The sequence below is a fragment of the Pagrus pagrus genome (assembly GCF_965226575.1).
Source record: "Pagrus pagrus genome assembly, chromosome: 12".
Classification (NCBI taxonomy): Eukaryota; Metazoa; Chordata; class Actinopteri; order Spariformes; family Sparidae; genus Pagrus; species Pagrus pagrus.
This window is the reverse complement of record NC_140196.1, coordinates 268,288-287,500: the sequence shown is the minus strand read 5'-3', so window position 1 is coordinate 287,500 and position 19,213 is coordinate 268,288. Positions and strand designations below refer to the sequence as shown.

General features: G+C 47.0%; 1 protein-coding gene across 1 annotated transcript in view; it reads right to left on the bottom strand.

The window, feature by feature from the left end:
- Positions 1 to 17,951, bottom strand: part of ubtfl (upstream binding transcription factor, like) — an 18,346-nt gene extending 395 nt beyond the window's left edge. The window contains exons 1-20 of the mRNA XM_084368421.1: positions 17,661 to 17,951; positions 16,236 to 16,335; positions 14,529 to 14,704; positions 14,063 to 14,146; positions 13,047 to 13,202; positions 12,805 to 12,869; positions 12,510 to 12,630; positions 12,305 to 12,415; positions 12,064 to 12,191; positions 11,726 to 11,867; positions 11,593 to 11,634; positions 9,869 to 9,982; positions 9,621 to 9,773; positions 8,321 to 8,449; positions 7,781 to 7,866; positions 5,670 to 5,859; positions 5,295 to 5,342; positions 4,749 to 4,886; positions 2,305 to 2,412; positions 1 to 103 (exon numbers count right to left, since the gene is read on the bottom strand). The exon at positions 1 to 103 is cut by the window's left edge and continues 395 nt beyond it. Of these exons, the coding sequence (XP_084224547.1) occupies positions 23 to 103; positions 2,305 to 2,412; positions 4,749 to 4,886; positions 5,295 to 5,342; positions 5,670 to 5,859; positions 7,781 to 7,866; positions 8,321 to 8,449; positions 9,621 to 9,773; positions 9,869 to 9,982; positions 11,593 to 11,634; positions 11,726 to 11,867; positions 12,064 to 12,191; positions 12,305 to 12,415; positions 12,510 to 12,630; positions 12,805 to 12,869; positions 13,047 to 13,202; positions 14,063 to 14,146; positions 14,529 to 14,704; positions 16,236 to 16,335; positions 17,661 to 17,858 (2,370 nt within the window). The 5' untranslated portion in view covers positions 17,859 to 17,951 and the 3' untranslated portion in view covers positions 1 to 22. The remainder of the gene's footprint in view (positions 104 to 2,304; positions 2,413 to 4,748; positions 4,887 to 5,294; positions 5,343 to 5,669; positions 5,860 to 7,780; positions 7,867 to 8,320; positions 8,450 to 9,620; positions 9,774 to 9,868; positions 9,983 to 11,592; positions 11,635 to 11,725; positions 11,868 to 12,063; positions 12,192 to 12,304; positions 12,416 to 12,509; positions 12,631 to 12,804; positions 12,870 to 13,046; positions 13,203 to 14,062; positions 14,147 to 14,528; positions 14,705 to 16,235; positions 16,336 to 17,660) is intronic.
- Between the last annotated feature and the right edge of the window lie 1,262 nt (positions 17,952 to 19,213).

The window sequence follows — 19,213 nt, the reverse complement described above, 5'->3', positions numbered from 1 at the left end:
CAATGAGGTGGAGGGGGCGGAGCTAGTCCGAGTCCGAGTCACTGGATTCTTCAGAGGAGCTCTGATCTTCATCGTCCTCATCATCCTCTTCGTCATCGTCATTCTGAGGAAATCACAAAACAGGAAGTGGCTTCATGAAGTGAAAGTCACACACATTTTGTTGCTCAGTGGTTGCCATGGTGATTCTGGCTTGTGTAAGATGATGTTATCAGGTCGAACCTGAACATTAAAGTTATAATTAAAGCTAAATTCAACAGGATTTTAATGGAAAAATGAACGATGTCATCACGTTTACACACAAAGTTTATAGCTGAAAAGACGTCAATGCTTCAATTCAGCTCCGATTTCTTCTATTTGTTTAATTTAACATGTAGAAAAAAGTTTAGATTAGTTTAATCAATTATATCAATAAAGTTGATTGTTTATTAACTGATAATACACTGAACAAAAATATAAACGCAACACTTTTGTTTTTGCTCCCATTTTTCATGAGCTGAACTCACAAGATCAAAAACATTTTCTATATACACAAAAGACCATTTCCCTCAAATATCGTTCACAAATCTGTCTGAATGTGTTAGTGAGCACTTCTCCATCCCACCTCACAGGTGTGGCACATCAAGATGCTGATTAGACAGCATGAATATTACACAGGTGTGCCTCAGGCTGGCCACAATAAAAGGCCACTCGATCCACAACGTTGACATCAGCAAACCGCTCACCCACACGACGCCACACACGCCGTCTGCCATCTGCCCTGAACAGTGAAAACCGGGATTCATCCGTGAAGAGAACACCTCTCCAACGTGCCAGACGCCATCGAATGTGAGCATTTGCCACTCATGTCGGTTACGATGACGAACTGCAGTCAGGTGGAGACCCCGATGAGGACGACGAGCATGCAGATGAGCTTCCCTGAGACGGTTTCTGACAGTTTGTGCAGAAATTCTTTGGTTATGCAAACCGATTGTTGCAGCAGCTGTCCGGGTGGCTGGTCTCGGACGATCTTGGAGGTGAACCTGCTGGATGTGGAGGTCCTGGGCTGGTGCGGTTACACGTGGTCTGCAGTTGCGAGGCCGGTTGGATGTACTGCCAAATTGTCTGAAACGCCTTTGGAGACGGCTTATGGTAGAGAAATGAACATTCAATTCACGGGCAACAGCTCTGGTGGACATTCCTGCAGTCAGCAAGCCAATTGCACGCTCCCTCAAAACTTGCGACATCTGTGGCATTTTGCTGTGTGATAAAACTGCACATTTCAGAGTGGCCTTTTACTGTGGCCAGCCTGAGGCACACCTGTGCAGTATTCATGCTGTCTAATCAGCATCTTGATATGCCACACCTGTGAGGTGGGATGGATTATCTCGGCAAAGGAGAAGTGCTCACTAACACAGATTAAGGGTCAGTCCCAATACACCCCCTCGCCCTACTTTTTAGCCCTATCCCTAAATTTTGCGCATTCCCGTGAGGGTAGTGGTGTCCCAATTACTCTCTGCATATAGGGGTAGTGGGCATAACGAGGGGTAGGGGGTATGAATCTAGCCCTTCAGAGCGAGGGATTTCAGATGCTGACTCGCCCAGGGAGGGCCAGAGGAAATTTCCCAGAATGCTTTACGTCCTGTTAACGTTACTCGTTAGCGCTCGTATTTCCTGCAAATTTGTCGGATATTTCACATTAGTATGATAATAAGCAGCAAGTAAGGTTATCTATGTTACTGCGTACCGACCGTTACGACCGCGACCGTTATGAACGTTAGCTAGCTAACGTTAGCTAGCAGAAGCCCCCCCGGCTGCTCCCAAAGTCCCAGTCGTTAACGTTAGCACAGCGCTATGGTAGCAAGCAAAGGGCGTTTATGCCTTCCAGCAATCTCACTCCGATCGCAACCGTTAACTCCATTGCTGCCGGGTTTGGTGTTATGGTGGGACGTATGTGCAAACGTGACTACGTAGTTGCTTGACTATGCAAACTATGCAGTGACGTAGCAAGTGGTGTCCCAATTCCTAGGGAAGATTACAAAGCTCTACCCCTTGTTGCTTCATTTCCAGGGTGTAGTGGTAGTGAGTAGGGTGAACATTGGGATTCACCAGACAGATTTGTGAACAATATTTGAGAGAAATGGTTATTTTTTGTATATAGAAAATGTTTTAAATGGGAGCAAAAACAAGTGTTGCGTTTATATTTTTGTTCAGTGTATGAATGAAACCTTGGAGACAATAATGAAACTACTTGAACAAATAAAGTGATTTAAAATGATGAATGAAACATTTGATCACTGAGTGGGTTAAAGCAGGTTTGTTTCTCACCTCGTCGTCCTCGTCGTCGCTGTCTGTGGATCCTGACGTCTCGTCGTCCTCATCAGAGTCGGACGAGTCGCTCTTCTCCTCCTCCTCGTCTGAGTCAGACATGTCCTGCTGAAAGACGGACGGACAGACGCTGCGTCACAACAGAGCCTGACAGACCTCACTGAGGGCTTAGATACACAAGTTCTGCTATAAGGCTTGACAAAGTGTGTTGTTGGTTTTGTTGCTTCACCACAGCTCTCATCTGCAGCTCCAATTCAATAAAGGGACATCACGTCAAATATCATCATCAACAACCTTTAACACACAAATTAATGTTGAGCTGTGATCCGTCTATATTTATATTTATATTATTAACATTTTCTGTTCACATGTTTCACTTCTGATGTTTAGTCTTTAACTTGGCTGATAATATTTTACTCCTTTGTTTATATTTGAACAGTAAAAACTTATGGCTGTGTTGTTGTTGGTGTGTGTGTGTTGTTGTGTGTTGTGTGTTTTTGTGTGTTGTCGTTGTTGTGTTGTGTGTTGTCGTTGTGTATTGTTGTTGTGTGTTGTCGTTTTGTGTTGTCGTTGTTTTGTGTTGTGTTGGTGTGTTGTCGTGTGTTGTCGTTGTTTTGTGTTGTTGTTGTGTGTTATTGTTGTGTGTTATTGTTGTGTGTTGTCGTGTGTTGTTGTCGTCGTTGTGTGTTGTCGTTGTCTGTTGTTGTTGTCTGTTGTCGTTATTGTTGTTGTGTGTTGCTGTGTGTTGTTGTTGTCATTGTTGTTGTGTATTGTTGTTGTGTGTTGTCGTTGTTGTGTGTTGTTGTCGTTGTTGTGTGTTGTCATCGTTGTTGTGTGTTGTTGTGTATTGTTGTGTGTTGTCGTTGTGTGTTGTCATTGTTGTTGTGTGTTGTCGTTGTTGTGTGTTGTGTGTTGTCGTGTGTTGCTGTTGTCGTCGTCGTTTTGTATTGTGTGTTGTCGTTGTGTTGTCGTTGTGTGTTGTCGTCGTTGTTGTTGTGTATTGTTGTTGTGTGTTGTCGTTGTTGTTGTTGTGTGTTGTCGTTGTTGTGTGTTGTTGTCGTTGTGTGTTGCTGTGTGTTGTCGTTGTTGTTGTGTGTTGTCATCGTTGTGTATTGTTGTTTTGTGTTGTCGTTGTGTATTGTTGTTGTGTGTTGTTGTGTATTGTTGTTGTGTGTTGTCGTGTGTTGTTGTTGTGTGTTGTTGTGTATTGTTGTTGTTGTGTGTTGTCGTTGTTGTGTGTTGTTGTTGTGTGTTGTCGTTGTTGTGTGTTGTGTGTTGTCGTGTGTTGCTGTGTGTTGTTGTTGTTGTGTGTCGTCGTTGTTGTGTGTTGTCGTTGTGTGCTGTCGTCGTTGTTGTTGTGTGTTGTCGTTTTGTGTTGTCGTTGTTTTGTGTTGTGTTGGTGTGTTGTCGTGTGTTGTCGTTGTTTTGTGTTGTTGTTGTGTGTTATTGTTGTGTGTTATTGTTGTGTGTTGTCGTGTGTTGTTGTCGTTGTTGTGTGTTGTCGTTGTCTGTTGTTGTTGTCTGTTGTCGTTATTGTTGTTGTGTGTTGCTGTGTGTTGTTGTTGTCATTGTTGTTGTGTATTGTTGTTGTGTGTTGTCGTTGTTGTGTGTTGTTGTCGTTGTTGTGTGTTGTCATCGTTGTTGTGTATTGTTGTGTGTTGTTGTGTGTTGTCGTTGTTGTGTGTTGTCATTGTTGTTGTGTGTTGTCGTTGTTGTGTGTTGTGTGTTGTCGTGTGTTGCTGTTGTCGTCGTCGTTTTGTATTGTGTGTTGTCGTTGTGTTGTCGTGTGTTGTCGTCGTTGTTGTTGTGTATTGTTGTTGTGTGTTGTCGTTGTTGTTGTTGTGTGTTGTCGTTGTTGTGTGTTGTTGTCGTTGTGTGTTGCTGTGTGTTGTCGTTGTTGTTGTGTGTTGTCATCGTTGTTGTGTATTGTTGTTTTGTGTTGTCGTTGTGTATTGTTGTTGTGTGTTGTTGTTGTGTGTTGTTGTGTATTGTTGTTGTGTGTTGTCGTTGTTGTGTGTTGTCGTGTGTTGTTGTGTGTTGTTGGTGTTGTGTATTGTTGTTGTGTGTTGTCGTTGTTGTGTGTTGTCGTTGTTGTTGTGTGTTGTTGTTGTGTGTTGTCGTTGTTGTGTGTTGTCGTTGTTGTTGTGTGTTGTTGTTGTGTGTTGTCGTTGTTGTGTGTTGTCGTTGTTGTTGTGTGTTGTCGTGTGTTGTTGTTGTGTGTTGTTGTTGTTGTGTGTTGTTGTGTATTGTTGTTGTGTGTTGTCGTTGTTGTGTGTTGTCGTTGTTGTTGTGTGTTGTTGTGTGTTGTCGTTGTTGTGTGTTGTGTGTTGTCGTGTGTTGCTGTGTGTTGTTGTTGTGTGTCGTCGTTGTTGTGTGTTGTCGTTGTGTGCTGTCGTCGTTGTCGTTGTTGTTGTGTGTTGTCATCGTTGTTGTTGTTGTGTTACCTTGGCTCGGTACGCCATGGCCCTCTTGGCCACGCCGACCGTCTGTGCGGCGGCTCTTGAGCTCGCAGCCTTCCCTTTGGCCGTCACGCGGACTTTAGTTCCAGGACTGCTGCGGACTTTAGTGGTGCTGCGACGTTTCTGATGGAGAACAAAACAAACAAACAAACACAAAAACAGGTGAACACACGAAACTTCGCTGCTGAATCACACTGCTAACGCTCATTTTGTGTTTGTTTATATTCAAATATTTTTGATGACTCGTGAATGACAGCTTCGCTATGCTAATGCTATGCAGTATTAGCTAATTTGACCCTACTACAGCTTTGAGTCCTGTTAGCCGGTGTTGTTTCACCTTGCTAATGTTAGCTCGATGTCCTTCCTGTTAGCTTAGCTTGTGAATGTTATGTTAGCTTGTTTGTGGCGGATTAGCGACAGTTCAGCTGTTAAATTTAATTCATAAATCGGATCACTGCGTTACAAAAAGACACATCAGGACTAAATGTTTGAGAAAATAAAATAAATGATGTGAAGACTGCAGAGACTCACCGAGGACGAGAACTCTTTATAGACGGCTCGATCCTGAGGAGACAGAGACTGCAGAGAAGAAACAATCAGTTCATTTTCTGTCCCGACCGAAGCAGCAAATCAAAGTGGATCAAAAGTCACATTAAACTCTTAATGTTCCTCATTAACAACAAGTTTACAGCCGGTGTGTTCACTGACGTCAATTAACAAGAAAAAGGATCTAAAATGTTTCTTTAATAAATTCATTTAGATTTTTTCCTGAATTCTCATCAACACAGAAACACGACTTGATCAGACAGATTTAAGATATGAAATCATGAATTTTTAAATCACTGACTGATGAGAAAATGAAATAAATGAGTTTGACTGATGTGACTGATGAAGGCTGTTTGTTACCTTGACCCAGGCCTCCAGCTCGGCCTTGTACTCCACCTGCTGCTCCTCCACCAGCTTCTTGTACTTGTCTTTCTGACTCTGGCTCAGTTTGTGCCACCTCTTGCCGATCTCCACCATGCGCTCCTTCAGGCTGAAGTGGTTCAGCTCTCCGTTGGTCAGCAGCTCCTGGGAGAACATCTGATAGCCGCTCCTGTTGGACCGTCACGTTACAGACTTTAACCTTTGACCTCTGTCCTTCTTTTAATCTTATTTTAATTTTACACTTGAGTCTTGTCACGTGTGGATTTAGACTATTTTGCAGGTTTTCTTTGGTTTTTAAGTCTCTTAAGTCTTTTTTTGGCTCCTGTTTCTAAACTGTGAAGATAAAGTCGGCTGCAGTCTTTTGATCATTAACCAAACAGCAAATGAATCGATGAACCCTCAAAGACCAGGACCGCTCAGGCATCAGGTGTCGTACATCGTCTGACTCAGCAGAACCTGAAGAGTCCGAACAGTTCTACCAGAACAGAGACAGAAACCATCGGAACCCTAACCCACTGAGCATCGACAACTGAAGTAGCTCGGCTGCAACCAGAGGAAGAAACTAGGATCACTGCTGCAGAACGTGATGATGTAATCACGTTCACAACAGAGGCCCTGAAGGTCCAAACGGGACGTGTGTGACACCACTGACCAGTTATTAAATCATCTGTTATCAAACATTTGAGAACATCAGATATTTTAGCCATCAGCTGTCTGAGTCTGTGAGGGTTGATCAGCAAGTTGATATGCAGATCAATAACGACCAATAACGATCAATAACGAACAATAACAACCAATAACGATCCAATATGATCCAAGATGGCGCAACAAACAGCTGCCTCGGTGCTTCGCTCCGCAGTACTTTGTTTGTTTGTCGTAATAAGTTGTCTTTCCCTCGAGAGGAACTCTTAAAGTCTGAACATGGATCCTGGAGTATTTCCAGAACTTGTGGCTGGAGGAGCAGCAGCTCTCTGTGGGATGTTCAGGAGACGCAGACGGGGCAAACAAGCCGGCGCGCTCGTTAAGCTCAGACAGCGAGGCAAACGTCCGCTCCCTGAACAACAAGATGGATGAACTGCTGCAGATCTGCCGCCCTGTGTTTCACGGAAACCTGGCTCAGCGAACACATCCCGGACACCAGATCACATCTGCCGACTTTCAAATTCTCTGAGCGGACCGCGTAACGGAGCTCTCGGGGAAGAGGAGGAGCAGTGGAATCTGCTTTTATATCAACGCAGGTTGGTGTACAGATGTGTTCAACAAATCATGCAGCCCCCACCTGGAGACACATTTCACAAACTGTAGGCCGTTTTATTCTCCTCGTTTATTCTGGTTGGTGTTTCCATCCCAGCTCAGGCCTGTGTTACTGAGGCCTTACAACACCTGGCTGAGCAGATAGCGGACATGGAGAGGAAACATCCAGATATCTGCTCGTTGTTCTCGGGGACTTTAACAGAGCAAACCTCAGCCGTGAACTGCCAAGATATAGACAGCATGTTAAACACAGGGACAACAACACTCTGGACCACTGCTACACTGTTTTAAATGACGCATATCGCTCTGCCCCCCGCGCAGCTTTGGGGCTCTCTGATCACTGCATGGTTCATCTTCTCCCAAATTACAGGCAGAAATTCCAGTCTGCTGAGCCTGTAGTGAAGACTGAAGAGATGGATGGTCACAGCTGCAGCTACAGGCCTGCTTTGACTGCACAGATCGGACTGTTTTTGAGGCTGCTGCTACAGATCTGGACGAACTCACTGACACTGTGACATCCTACACCAGCTTCTGTGAGGACGTGTGTGCCGACCAAAACCTTCTGCACATACAGCAACAATAAACCTTGGTTCACTACAAAACTCAGGACGCTTCGCCAGGCCAAGGAGGAGGCCTACAGAAGAGGACCAATAACAATCAATAGCGACCAATAACGAGAAGGAGCTGTACTGACATCAGCAGCAGCTGACTGTACAGGTCTGATCAACACATCGAGGGATATTGGTAACCTGGTCAATACTTCAGTATCACCATCACCATGGCAACAGTCACGTGACCCGCTCAAAGATGACGGTGCTGCTCAGTCCGACACTCACACTGGAGGTTTCTTTGGTTCTCCGTCAAACTTGGGCTTCCTGTGACTCTGAGCTGCAGGCGGAGTCCTCATCTCCAACAGCTCCCTCTGCAGGACACACAGAGACACTGAGGACATGTCCACTGTCATACCACAGTCACACTCAGAGACACTGAGGACATGTCCACTGTCATACCACAGTCACACTCAGAGACACTGAGGACATGTCCACTGTCATACCACAGTCACACTCAGAGACACTGAGGACATGTCCACTGTCATACCACAGTCACACTCAGAGACACTGAGGACATGTCCACTGTCATACTACAGTCACACACACAGACACTGAGGACATGTCCACTGTCATACCACAGTCACACTCAGAGACACTGAGGACATGTCCACTGTCATACCACAGTCACACACACAGAGACACTGAGGACATGTCCACAGAGACACGTGGTTACAGAACATTAATATGTAATGAGGTTAAAGAGGAGTGGCTGCAGCCTCAGCAGGTAGTGGGCGGAGTCAGTTTGAGGGGGCGTGGCTCACTGACCACAGGCTGGTACTGAACCTCGTAACGCTTCTGGTCCTCCGCTGCCTTCTTGATCCAGGGAATCTTCTCCTTCTTCTCCATCGACTTCCAGGCTGCCTCCATCCCGGCCTGAGCCTTCCTGCGGTCGCTCTGAGGGACGAGTCACATGACCAGCAGGGTCAGAGGACACAAAACACTGGAGCAGAGTTCAAGGGTCTTTATATGAGCTCCACAGCCCGTCAGAGACGAGACACTTTGGCTGTTTTCGAAACCACATACTACCGTACTGCCTACTACATACTGCGTTAGTATACACTGTATACTGCACTGAATGTGGGATTCAGCATGCTACTTCAGCAGAGCGACGCCGTTCACACCGCAGTATGCAGTATGCAAGTTTCCCAGAATGCATTTCGTGGCGACCGGCAGCGGTAGTTGTAAAACAGGCGCAAAGCTGTTTTATTTCCCGCTGCAGCGCTGTTAATATGTCACTTTATTAAGTTTTAACATGTTTTCATGTAGAAAGTAACCGTTCAGACCCCCAGTGTGCGGTTAGTTTACTCAGATGACGGCTGTTTAGTAATTTGCCTCGATGTTTTGGGAGAAGTGAAGCTCCAGAAGGAGCGGCTCGTCTCAGAGGCAGCAGCCCGTCTCCAGAGGTGTTCGGCCGGCCAACATGCGTCGTCGTCCCGGGGGAGACAGCAGGCCAGTTATCTTAACGCTAGAGGGAAGCTTCATGTCTGTAGTGGACAGTACACAGTACAGCGCTGTCTCTGGAGCTCTGTATGTACAGACATCACCAAATATTAATTAAAAAAAAGTTTTAATTAACAGAGTACTTTGTTTCATTTCACATGTACAACAGCCTGGATTTCTATTGTACCTACAGCTCTCGTCACAACAGTCAGCAGCCTGTGACTGTACTTATGTTGTGTGAACGAATATAAACGCTGTACTGCTCCGGAGTACGTGACGAGGACGCCATGATCCCGGCTCCAGCGCATTGCATTGTGGGAAACAGTAGGCAGAGTAGACTGGTCGGATGCATACTGGAAATATTTTCTGAATCAGTACGACATCCAGGAACTTTTCTCATACTGCAGATTTTGCTTTTGTTTGCATACTACATACTACATACTGCATACTGCATACTACATACTACATACTACATACTGCATACTATATACTACATACTGGCCAAATCAGTACGTACTGTTAGTATAGTATGCGGTTTCGAATACAGCCTCTCTCTTCATTCCTTCATGGCCTCCCTGATTGCCATGGCAACAGCTATAAACAGCAAATAAAGAAATAAGCTCACTCTGTATTTGGCCAGGTAGTCTCCGATCACGCTGTGCTGCCACATCTCCTCCGCTGTTTTTGGCGTCTCTGGAAGCTTCGCCGTCTTCTTCCCGTCCCGTCTCTCTTTTGGCAGATTGGCAGGTACCCACTGCTCTGGCTCCGCCTCCCGACACTGTTCGTGGGACAGAACCAAACAAACATCAGAACACCTGCTCACAGGTGAGTCTGTGGGGGTTAAAGCCAGTGAAGCTGAGGACACACACGCACCTTGACATTAGGAGACCTGGCTCTGTGAGGGCTGGCGGTCACGCCCCCTCCTGATTTGGCCCCGCCCAGTTTCTCCTCCGTCATGACGCGGTCTCGTTCCTCCTCTGGGAGACTCTGAAACACAAGTCAGCCTCATGAAGACACCAGCAGAGACCAGACTGAGAGTGTGTGTGTGTGTGTGTGTGTGTGTGTGTGTGTGTGTGTGTGGTTCTTTGTGTTCAGCTAACGTTAGCAGGACAGCTAACGAGCTGTGGAGGAGGAAGCAGCTCCAGCCGGACACGTAGGCGATTTGAGGGGGATGAGGGGGATGAGGGGGGATGAGGGGATGAGGGGGGATGAGGGGATGAGGGGGATGAGGGGGGATGAGGGGATGAGGGGGATGAGGGGATGAGGGGGATGAGGGAGGATGAGGGGATGAGGGGGATGAGGGGGGATGAGGGGATGAGGGGGATGAGGGAGGATGAGGGGATGAGGGGGGATGAGGGGGATGAGGGGGGATGAGGGGATGAGGGGGGATGAGGGGATGAGGGGGATGAGGGGATGAGGGGGGATGAGGGGATGAGGGGGATGAGGGGATGAGGGGATGAGGGGGATGAGGGGATGAGGGGGGATGAGGGGATGAGGGGGATGCCGCCCCCGTGTTAACCTGCCATCACTCTCCATCCCCTAGTTGCAGAAAGTGTGTTACAAATCACAAGCGGCCGCAGTCGACGGCGCACGCGGCCGCTTTGCGTTCCGGCTGCCTGGTCGATTTTTGACAGAAGCCGCAACAAGCTGCACAGAGCGGATCGCGCCGGCAGGAAGTCAGAGACGGCATAGAGCATCCGGTCAATTTTCAAAATAAAACACCGTGTGCAGACTCCCGATTGTATAAAAACGAAGAATGACCAGATCAACAAAATCTGAGCAAGTCAACAAAATCGTGCAGGCAAAAGGCTCGGTTCTGAAACGTTCTGCTGGGTTCTCTTTATACATTCATGGTATGATGCCGTGTGGAGGGCGGAACAAAACCTGTAGCAGACGTGATGTCATAGAGCAGCTCCCGGTGGACGTCAGCTGTTTTATCCCCCATTGAAGCGCACTCTGCTGGACAAACTGTGTCATTACACCAATTTTAAATTAGCCCAAGCGTGTTTTTCTGCATTACAGTTTTTAAATATAAGGTTTTCATATCGGACAATATATACAGCGATACCGATATATCTGTGATAGGCGAATATCAGCTGATAAATCGATCAGGCTCTACTATGTTGCACAATGTTCATTTTGTGTCCTTCAAGGAATTTAGATGGTAAAAAATTCCAAGCGATCATGTGACTTAAAATGACCCTGATGCAGTGTGTTGTGAGAAACATGAGAAAACCCTGCCTGAATAAACTCAGTCCACTGCAAACAATGTAAAGGTGTATTTGCTCATTACTTTAATACAGTTATAAAAAGACAATTGTAGCAGGGAGAGAAGGAAGATAACTGGATGAAATGGAGTTGTAGAATTAGAAATGTCACAGTTATCGTTAAGGCGTCAACAATGTCCTTTGGGAGGTGTACGTAGGTGTGGGGCAGGGTGGTGCTCCCATTGGGCCATCCCCCCCGTTAAAAATTAACAATCACCTACTGCACGTGACTGATGTCCAGCCGGACACGTGACTGATTGAATGGAGTCTGGTGTCTTATAGAAGAGAACATAAACAGCTGTTTTTGGGGATCAGCTGATGTATACGTACCTCCAGGAACCTCTGCAGGTCGATGTCGTACTGCTTCTTCCTCTGATGAGACACACAAGAGACAGAGTGGTGAGCTGAGAGCAGCTTTGAGAAGAGGTGATTCCTGCTGCGATGTCAGCGTGTCGGTACCAACCTGCTCGCAGCGTTTCTGAAACATGTCCTTCTCCTTCTGCGTCATCATCTTCCACTGTTTACTGCAGAGAACCATCCGCTCAGTGCTGGGGACGTCCTTCATGTTCACCATCAGCTCCGCACAGTACAGAGAGTAGCCGTTACTAGACAAAACACACCTGTTAGCCACCTGTTAGCCACACACACAAATGTTCTTGTTCATCATCTTGCTTGTATGTTGTGCAGCACCTCACTAGTATCTAGGACATCAGCTGATTAGTATCCACTTTATAAGTATGTTAGCATTTAGCTCATTAGCTCTGTCAGGTCCTCGTTAGCCGAGTGCTCATTAGGACTCACGGTGGAGGTTTTGTCGGCCGTCCGTCAAACTTGTCCTTCAGCTGTCTCTCTGCTTTGGTGAGGACGGACCGGACATGATCATCAGAGTTCACGTCTGGATGAGCTTCATGATACGCTCTCATACTGCCCTGCACACACACGCACGCACACACACACACACAATATGAACACTCAGTCCTGAATGTGGACTGTCAGAGTCTGGTTCAGTCTGGTTCAGTCTGGTTCAGTCTGGTTCAGGTACCTCATAGTCCTTCTGGAGCTCCAGAGCCTTGCTGATCCACTTGAGTCTCCTCTTGTCTGACAGTTGGGACCACTGTCTCCTCAGAGCCTCCTTCAGCTCCTTCTGACTCACCTGAGACACAAAACAGCAAAATGACTGAGCCTGTACAGACAGTATACAGTGTGTGTGTGTGTGTGTGTGTGTGTGTGTGTGTGTGTGTGTGCACCTCGGGGTGAAGCTTCATGTAGGCCTTCTTCTCGTGGTTGTACCACAGCTGTTGAGGAGTCTTCGGTTTCTCCGGCAGGTCTGACTTCTTCCTCTCTTCGATCAGCTCGGGATGATCCTCCCTGCAGGTCAGCTGATGTTAGCCACGCTAACACCATGTGCTAAAGGCTAACGCTACATGTTAAAGACTAACACGGTAAATTTCAGCATATGGTCTAGTGTTACAGTTGACAGTCAGTTAGCTAGCATTAGCTTTAGCTTCAGTGTATCAGTGAGCTGTTGTCAGGTGGACGTACTTGAATCGAGCCATGTTCTTCTCAAACTCTTCTTTCTCTCGTTGAAACTCTGTGATGTACTTTTGCTGCATCAATAAAAAAATGTTATATTCAAAACATTTTATTATATATTATATATCATATATTATTCAAAACAAACAGGTTCATTTAAAAAACAACACGAGTCGTCAGCAGCAACACTGAGTCACATCCTGATGCAAACATTCTGTTTTCAGCCAATCAGCTGCAGAGTTTGAGCGAACCTTCTTCTTGTCGGGCAGCTCCTTGTACTTCTTGGACAGGATCTTGGTCAGGTCCAGGTTGCTCATCTCCGGGTGGATTTTGGCGTATTTGGCTCGTTTCTCCATGAAGAAGCGGAAGTATGGGGTCAGAGGCTTCTTCGGGAAATCTGGATGAGTCTGAACAAGAGAGGTCCAGTCAGCATCTACACCTACAGAGAGCTGAAGCCCCGCCCCTTCCTGTCAGCATCTACACCTACAGAGAGCTGAAGCCCCGCCCCTTCCAGTCAGCATCTACACCTACAGAGAGCTGAAGCCCCGCCCCTTCCTGTCAGCATCTACACCTACAGAGAGCTGAAGCCCCGCCCCTTCCTGTCAGCATCTACATCTACAGAGAGCTGAAGCCCCGCCCCTTCCTGTCAGCATCTACATCTACAGAGAGCTGAAGCCCCGCCCCTTCCTGTTCCCCTCATGGACCTTATTGATCAGAGCTTTGTCTGGTAGATGAAGAGAGACAGATGATGTTTGTCAGTTTGTCATCAGACTGTGACGTCATTATAAAGACGTCGCAGTCGACGGCGTCGTCAGTGACGTCGTCTCCTGACTGAAACATTGTAGAGCTGCCCCTGTATATGAGCAGCTCACAGAACTGAACCAGAACCAGAACTGCAGTTGTCAATATGAGCAGATTTATTGTGACGTTCACCTTGTTTACAAGTTTTTCTGAGCCCAGTTGGCTCCATGTTGGTGTTGGTTCTGGTGTTGATGTGACAATGTAGTTCACTGAGTGCTTCAACACAAAACTACATGAGGTTTGACTTTAATACAACAAACTGACAAACATCATCTGTGTGATTCATGACCCAGTTCAACAGGATCAACACATCATCTGTCTCTCTTCATCACTACAGACAAAGCTTTGATCAATAAGGTCCATGAGGGGAACGGGAAGGGGTGGGGCTTCAGCTCTCTATAAACACTTCACGATAGAACCAGCCGGCCCAGACCGGCAGCAGCTGGTTCAGCTCGGTGGTTCTCACCTTCAGTTTCTTGCCTTTGTACGGATTCTTTACGAACTCTGTGGCGTCTACGATGAGCTCCGTCATCGTTCTGTACTTACGGACCTGAAACACAAACATGTGATTGATGATCAATAACAGAGACGATGTTCAGATGGGTCGTTGTGTCGTATGATGACTTCACTTAAAGATAATCATTTAGATGAAAATCTTTATTACAAGTTTATTAAGTCTGAACTCTCTCAGCCTACATCAATGTGTGTAGTCACAGCCTTCGTTTGTCTTTTAATTTGAAAATCAGAACCAAACAGAACCAAACAGAACCAGGTCATGAAGGCGTTTCCTGACGTCAGTCGTGTGACTCAAACTCTTCAGCTCCACTTTACAACTTCAAACTTCAGGCCTTTCTGTAAGTGGGAATTATGTGATGTCTTTCATGATATTTGGTAACAGTAACTAAAACCATCACCGTGGTAACAGTTCGTACCTCAGATGAGACCTTCTGCCACTTCTGGCGGCACATGTCTCCGCTGAAGCTGCCGAAACAGATTTTGTCCCAGTCGAAGTGCGACTCCGTGGTTTTATACTTCATGGCGTCTCCGTCCGGCAGCAGACTGCGAATCCTCTCCAACAGAGTCAGACAGTCCTCCTTACTCCACTCATCTGAGAGGGTCAGACAGGTGGAGGTCAGAGGGTCAGACAGGTAGAGATCAGAGGGTCAGACAGGTGGAGGTCAGAGGGTCAGACAGGTGGAGGTCAGAGGGTCAGACAGGTAGAGATCAGGGGGTCAGACAGGTAGAGATCAGGGGGTCAGACAGGTAGAGATCAGGGGGTCTGCAGCTCTGCTATGAAACAGGAAGTGAGCAAACACATTGACCTGACCGTGCTTTTATTTTGAAACTAAACCAGGCATCATGAACATCAGAACAGGAAACATGGACGCTGTGGCTGTATTCAAAACCGCATACTATACTACCAGTACGTACTGATTTGGCCAATATGTAGTATGTAGTATGCAGTATGCAGTATGTAGTATGCAGTATGTAGTATGCAGTATGTAGTATGCAGTATGCAGTATGTAGTATGCAGTATGTAGTATGTAGTATGCATGTAGTATGTAGTATGCAGTATGTAGTATGCAGTATGCAAACAAAAGCAAAATCTGCAGTATGAGAAAAGTTCCTGGATGTCGTACTGATTCAGAAAATATTTCCAGTATGCATCCGACCAGTCTACTCTGCCTACTGTTTCCCACAATGCAATGCGCTGGAGCCGGGATCATGGCGTCCTCGTCACGTACTCCGGAGCAGTACAGCGTTTATGTTTGTTCACACAACATAAGTACAGTCACAGGCTGCTGACTGTTGTGACGAGAGCTGTAGGTACAATAGAAATCCAGGCTGTTGTACATGTGAAATGAAACAAAGTACTCTGTTAATTAAAACATTTTTTAATTAATATTTGGTGACTTCTGTACATACAGAGCTCCAGAGACAGCGCTGTACTGTGTACTGTCCACTACAGACATGAAGCTTCCCTCTAGCGTTAAGATAACTGGCCTGCTGTCTCCCCCGGGACGACGACGCATGTTGGCCGGCCGAACACCTCTGGAGACGGGCTGCTGCCTCTGAGACGAGCCGCTCCTTCTGGAGCTTCACTTCTCCCAAAACATCGAGGCAAATTACTAATCAGCCGTCATCTGAGTAAACTAACCGCACACTGGGGGTCTGAACGGTTACTTTCTACATGAAAACATGTTAAAACTTAATAAAGTGACATATTAACAGCGCTGCAGCGGGAAATAAAACAGCTTTGCGCCTGTTTTACAACAACCGCTGCCGGTCGCCACGAAATGCATTCTGGGAACCTTGCTACTGCATACTGCGGTGTGAACGGCGTCGCTCTGCTGAAGTAGCATGCTGAATCCCACATTCAGTACGCAGTATACAGTGTATACTAACGCAGTATGTAGTAGGCAGTACGGTAGTATGTGGTTTCGTCACATCCTGCTGTGCTCTGATTGGTTGGTTCATAGTTGTAGGTCACAGCAGCAACATTTGGTCTGAATGTCAACAGCTGATTGGACATCGAACCAACCAACCATCATCTGAGAGGAAGCACACAGAGGGAGGAGACCTACACCTGTCAGGTGAGTGTGTGCGGTGCTGATGAGGTCACAGCAGGTGGGTGTTACCTGGCTCACTCTTGACCCTGCTGGCACTCTGAGCTCTGGAGACGCTGCTGCTGCCGTTCATCCTGCAGCTGCTGACGGAGAAGACTCCGCCCCTCCTCCTCTGCGCACACACACACACACACACACACACACACACACACACACACACCGAGTTGTGTCACGTGGTCTTCACAGGTTAGAGTAAGCTCAGTTGCCATGGAGACGATCAGTTCAGTTTGATGAGGATGATGATGAGCAGTGGTGGAAAGTAACTAAGTACATGTATTAGAGTACTGTGCTTTGAGGTATTTTCTGTCACTTTAAACTCCAGTGGTACTTTTACTCTATTACATTTGTGGGACAGCTTTAGTTACTTTGTGTCATTACAGATTACACTTCTTCTACACAGTGGTATTTCTAGTTTTACTGAAGTATCTGAGTACTTCTGATTTAGGATTACAGTTTTATTTGAGTACTTTACTGCAGTATTCACAGTGTTTAACAGTTACAGGTCAGTCAGAGGACAGGCTGGAGCCTAAGACAACCTGCACCAAACTGCATTGAGAAATCAGTCATTTTAATCCGAAGTGCGTGTATGTAAACACAAAGCCGATGTAAGACGGTCTGCTGAGTGTGTGTGGTTGTCTCTTCAGTTCGGCTGCATCCACCACACCAGGTCTCACTTGTTTGGGTTTTACAGAGGACATGAGAGGAGCTGCTGTGGACTTGGAGCACGCAGGGCGGCGGACAGCAGCCTGGACTCACTGTAAATCAGGAGTTTCATCAAATGAAGAGTCGCTCGGTGATTTTTGCTGGAATCACCAACACATTTGCCCTGTGAGCCCGATGACTGTCTGCCGCGGTGTCTGACAGTTGTCTGATTTCTAAATGGAGTTCTGAACGGAGCTGAACAGCGCGAATGTTTTCAGGGACGCAATTAACTGCGAGCAGCGGGCCGTCAGGCTCCAGCTGCCCCGGTAATGGCGTCCGTCCTCCGGCAGGAGTCACCACGTAGCTTCCGCTGGCACGCACAGAGCTGCTCGCGCACGTTCACCTTTTTTGGTTAAATGTGAAATCTGCGATTAAAAGTGTGAAAATAAAAAGAAGAAATAAAGCGAGAAGCGTCACAGCCGCGAGCACAGGTTCCGGTCCACACGTGCCGAGGATCATCGCTTCATTTAGCAAAACTGCTGAAATGGAGAAATTGTTCGACATCTGCGTGTTTGATTGTAGAAATAATGATGTTAAAACACGACACGACCGTCTGCGGCCACTCGCTTCACTGATAATCGGCCCAATGTGATGATTTCGGTGCTGAGCGGGCTGGATGACTGGCTGCTGCCCCAGAAGCCTTCACTGCGAAGCCGCCATGAATGTTCTGGTGACTCGGGGACAAACGACCAGAAAACCCCAGAAATCCGTTTAAAATCACAACCAACTACTCACCTTCAGGTGCAGACAGAAGCCCGGGTCACTACTGAACACCGCTGTGCTCTTTTGGATTATTTCGGGACTTTCAAAGTGTGTTTTTTTCAGCCGTAAACCCCGGGGAGTCAGGTCGAAACGAATCCGACAAAAGGAGCGTCTAGTCCGGTATGAAACTCCGCCCAGCGCCGCAGGGGGAGGAACTCCGGGGGAAAACATGAGGACAAAGGCGGAGGATGAAACCAGAGACAGCGGCTACAGCAGCAGCCAAGCCCGCCTGAACCTCCCTCACATGTGTAGTCACACTATTTATTTTAAAACACATTCAGTCCGAACAGAACCTCAGCTCCGACAGCTCCTTCTGGAGATCTGCCCTCCTGCCTTCAGCCTGGTCCGGGTCCAGATGCTGAACCGGCGGAGAGACAGGACGAGGGCCCGGGGACCCGCCGACCAGCCGCCGACAGAGAGCGGCTGCCCGGCTGCTCCAGACTCCGAGAGGACGAATCAAAGTGCGCAGGAAGTCCTCAGGTCCGCCGGCTGCTCAGGTCTCCTGCCCGGCCTGTCGCGGTGCCGATCAGCGGCTCGGAGGCGGCGATGGAGCCCGCTGACAGCAGCCCGCATCCGCACCGCATCCTGCCGCTGCCCGCTGAGGACACACCGTCCTCCGGCTCTGTCCTCCACGACTCACCGCTCCCCTCCACTGATCACTCACCCGTACATCTGTCTGATACACCTGTCCTCCGGCCGGGGACACAGGTGTGTGTGTGGGGGGGGGATTGATACAATTATTGATCAATTATTGATATTTAATTGATCAATAGATCAATTATATACATTTTCTTCAGAACTGTGTGTTCATGAACTTTGTTCCAAATCAGCTGTCAGGACCCTGTGTGTGTGTGTGTGTGTGAGGGAGAGTGTGTGTGTGTGTGTGTGTGTGTGAGAGAGAGAGAGAGAGAGAGTGTGTGTGTGTGTGTGTGAGGGAGAGAGTGTGTGTGTTGGGGACACTCAGTTTGGCTCCTGTTACTGTCCGCCTCACCACCGCCACCTGCTGGTCGGGATGATCAATACTAAATTATTGATCAGTGGAGGAAAGGTGTGTGTGTGTGAGTGAATCAGCACAGTTAAGGTGTCATTAAGCTTCTCGTTAATATTTTCAGCTGCTAGTTAATGATTTAATTAACAGCGTCAGCAGATTTAATGGACTAATCAATGGAAACATTGATGGACTGAATATACTGAAACACTCATTTATGAAACTTTATTAAAAGTGTTTATCTGCCACAAACATGAATTAAAGAGGAAGGATTCAAACGTCCCGCCCACCAGCCACATTCAAACCACAGGATTGAACACTGGTAAAATGATTGACAGGTCTAAATCTATAATCTATAATAATAGTAGTTCATATTTTCTGATGTTGTTAAATGTGTAAAAAGATGAAGATCGTTTCAATCAAAGATTATATTCTGAATATTAAAGGTGCCACCTGTCGAGTTCTACCATAGCACATCACCATAGTAACCGCTAACTGCTGCTTACTGTAGCCACTGTTAGCTCATTAGCTCAGTTAG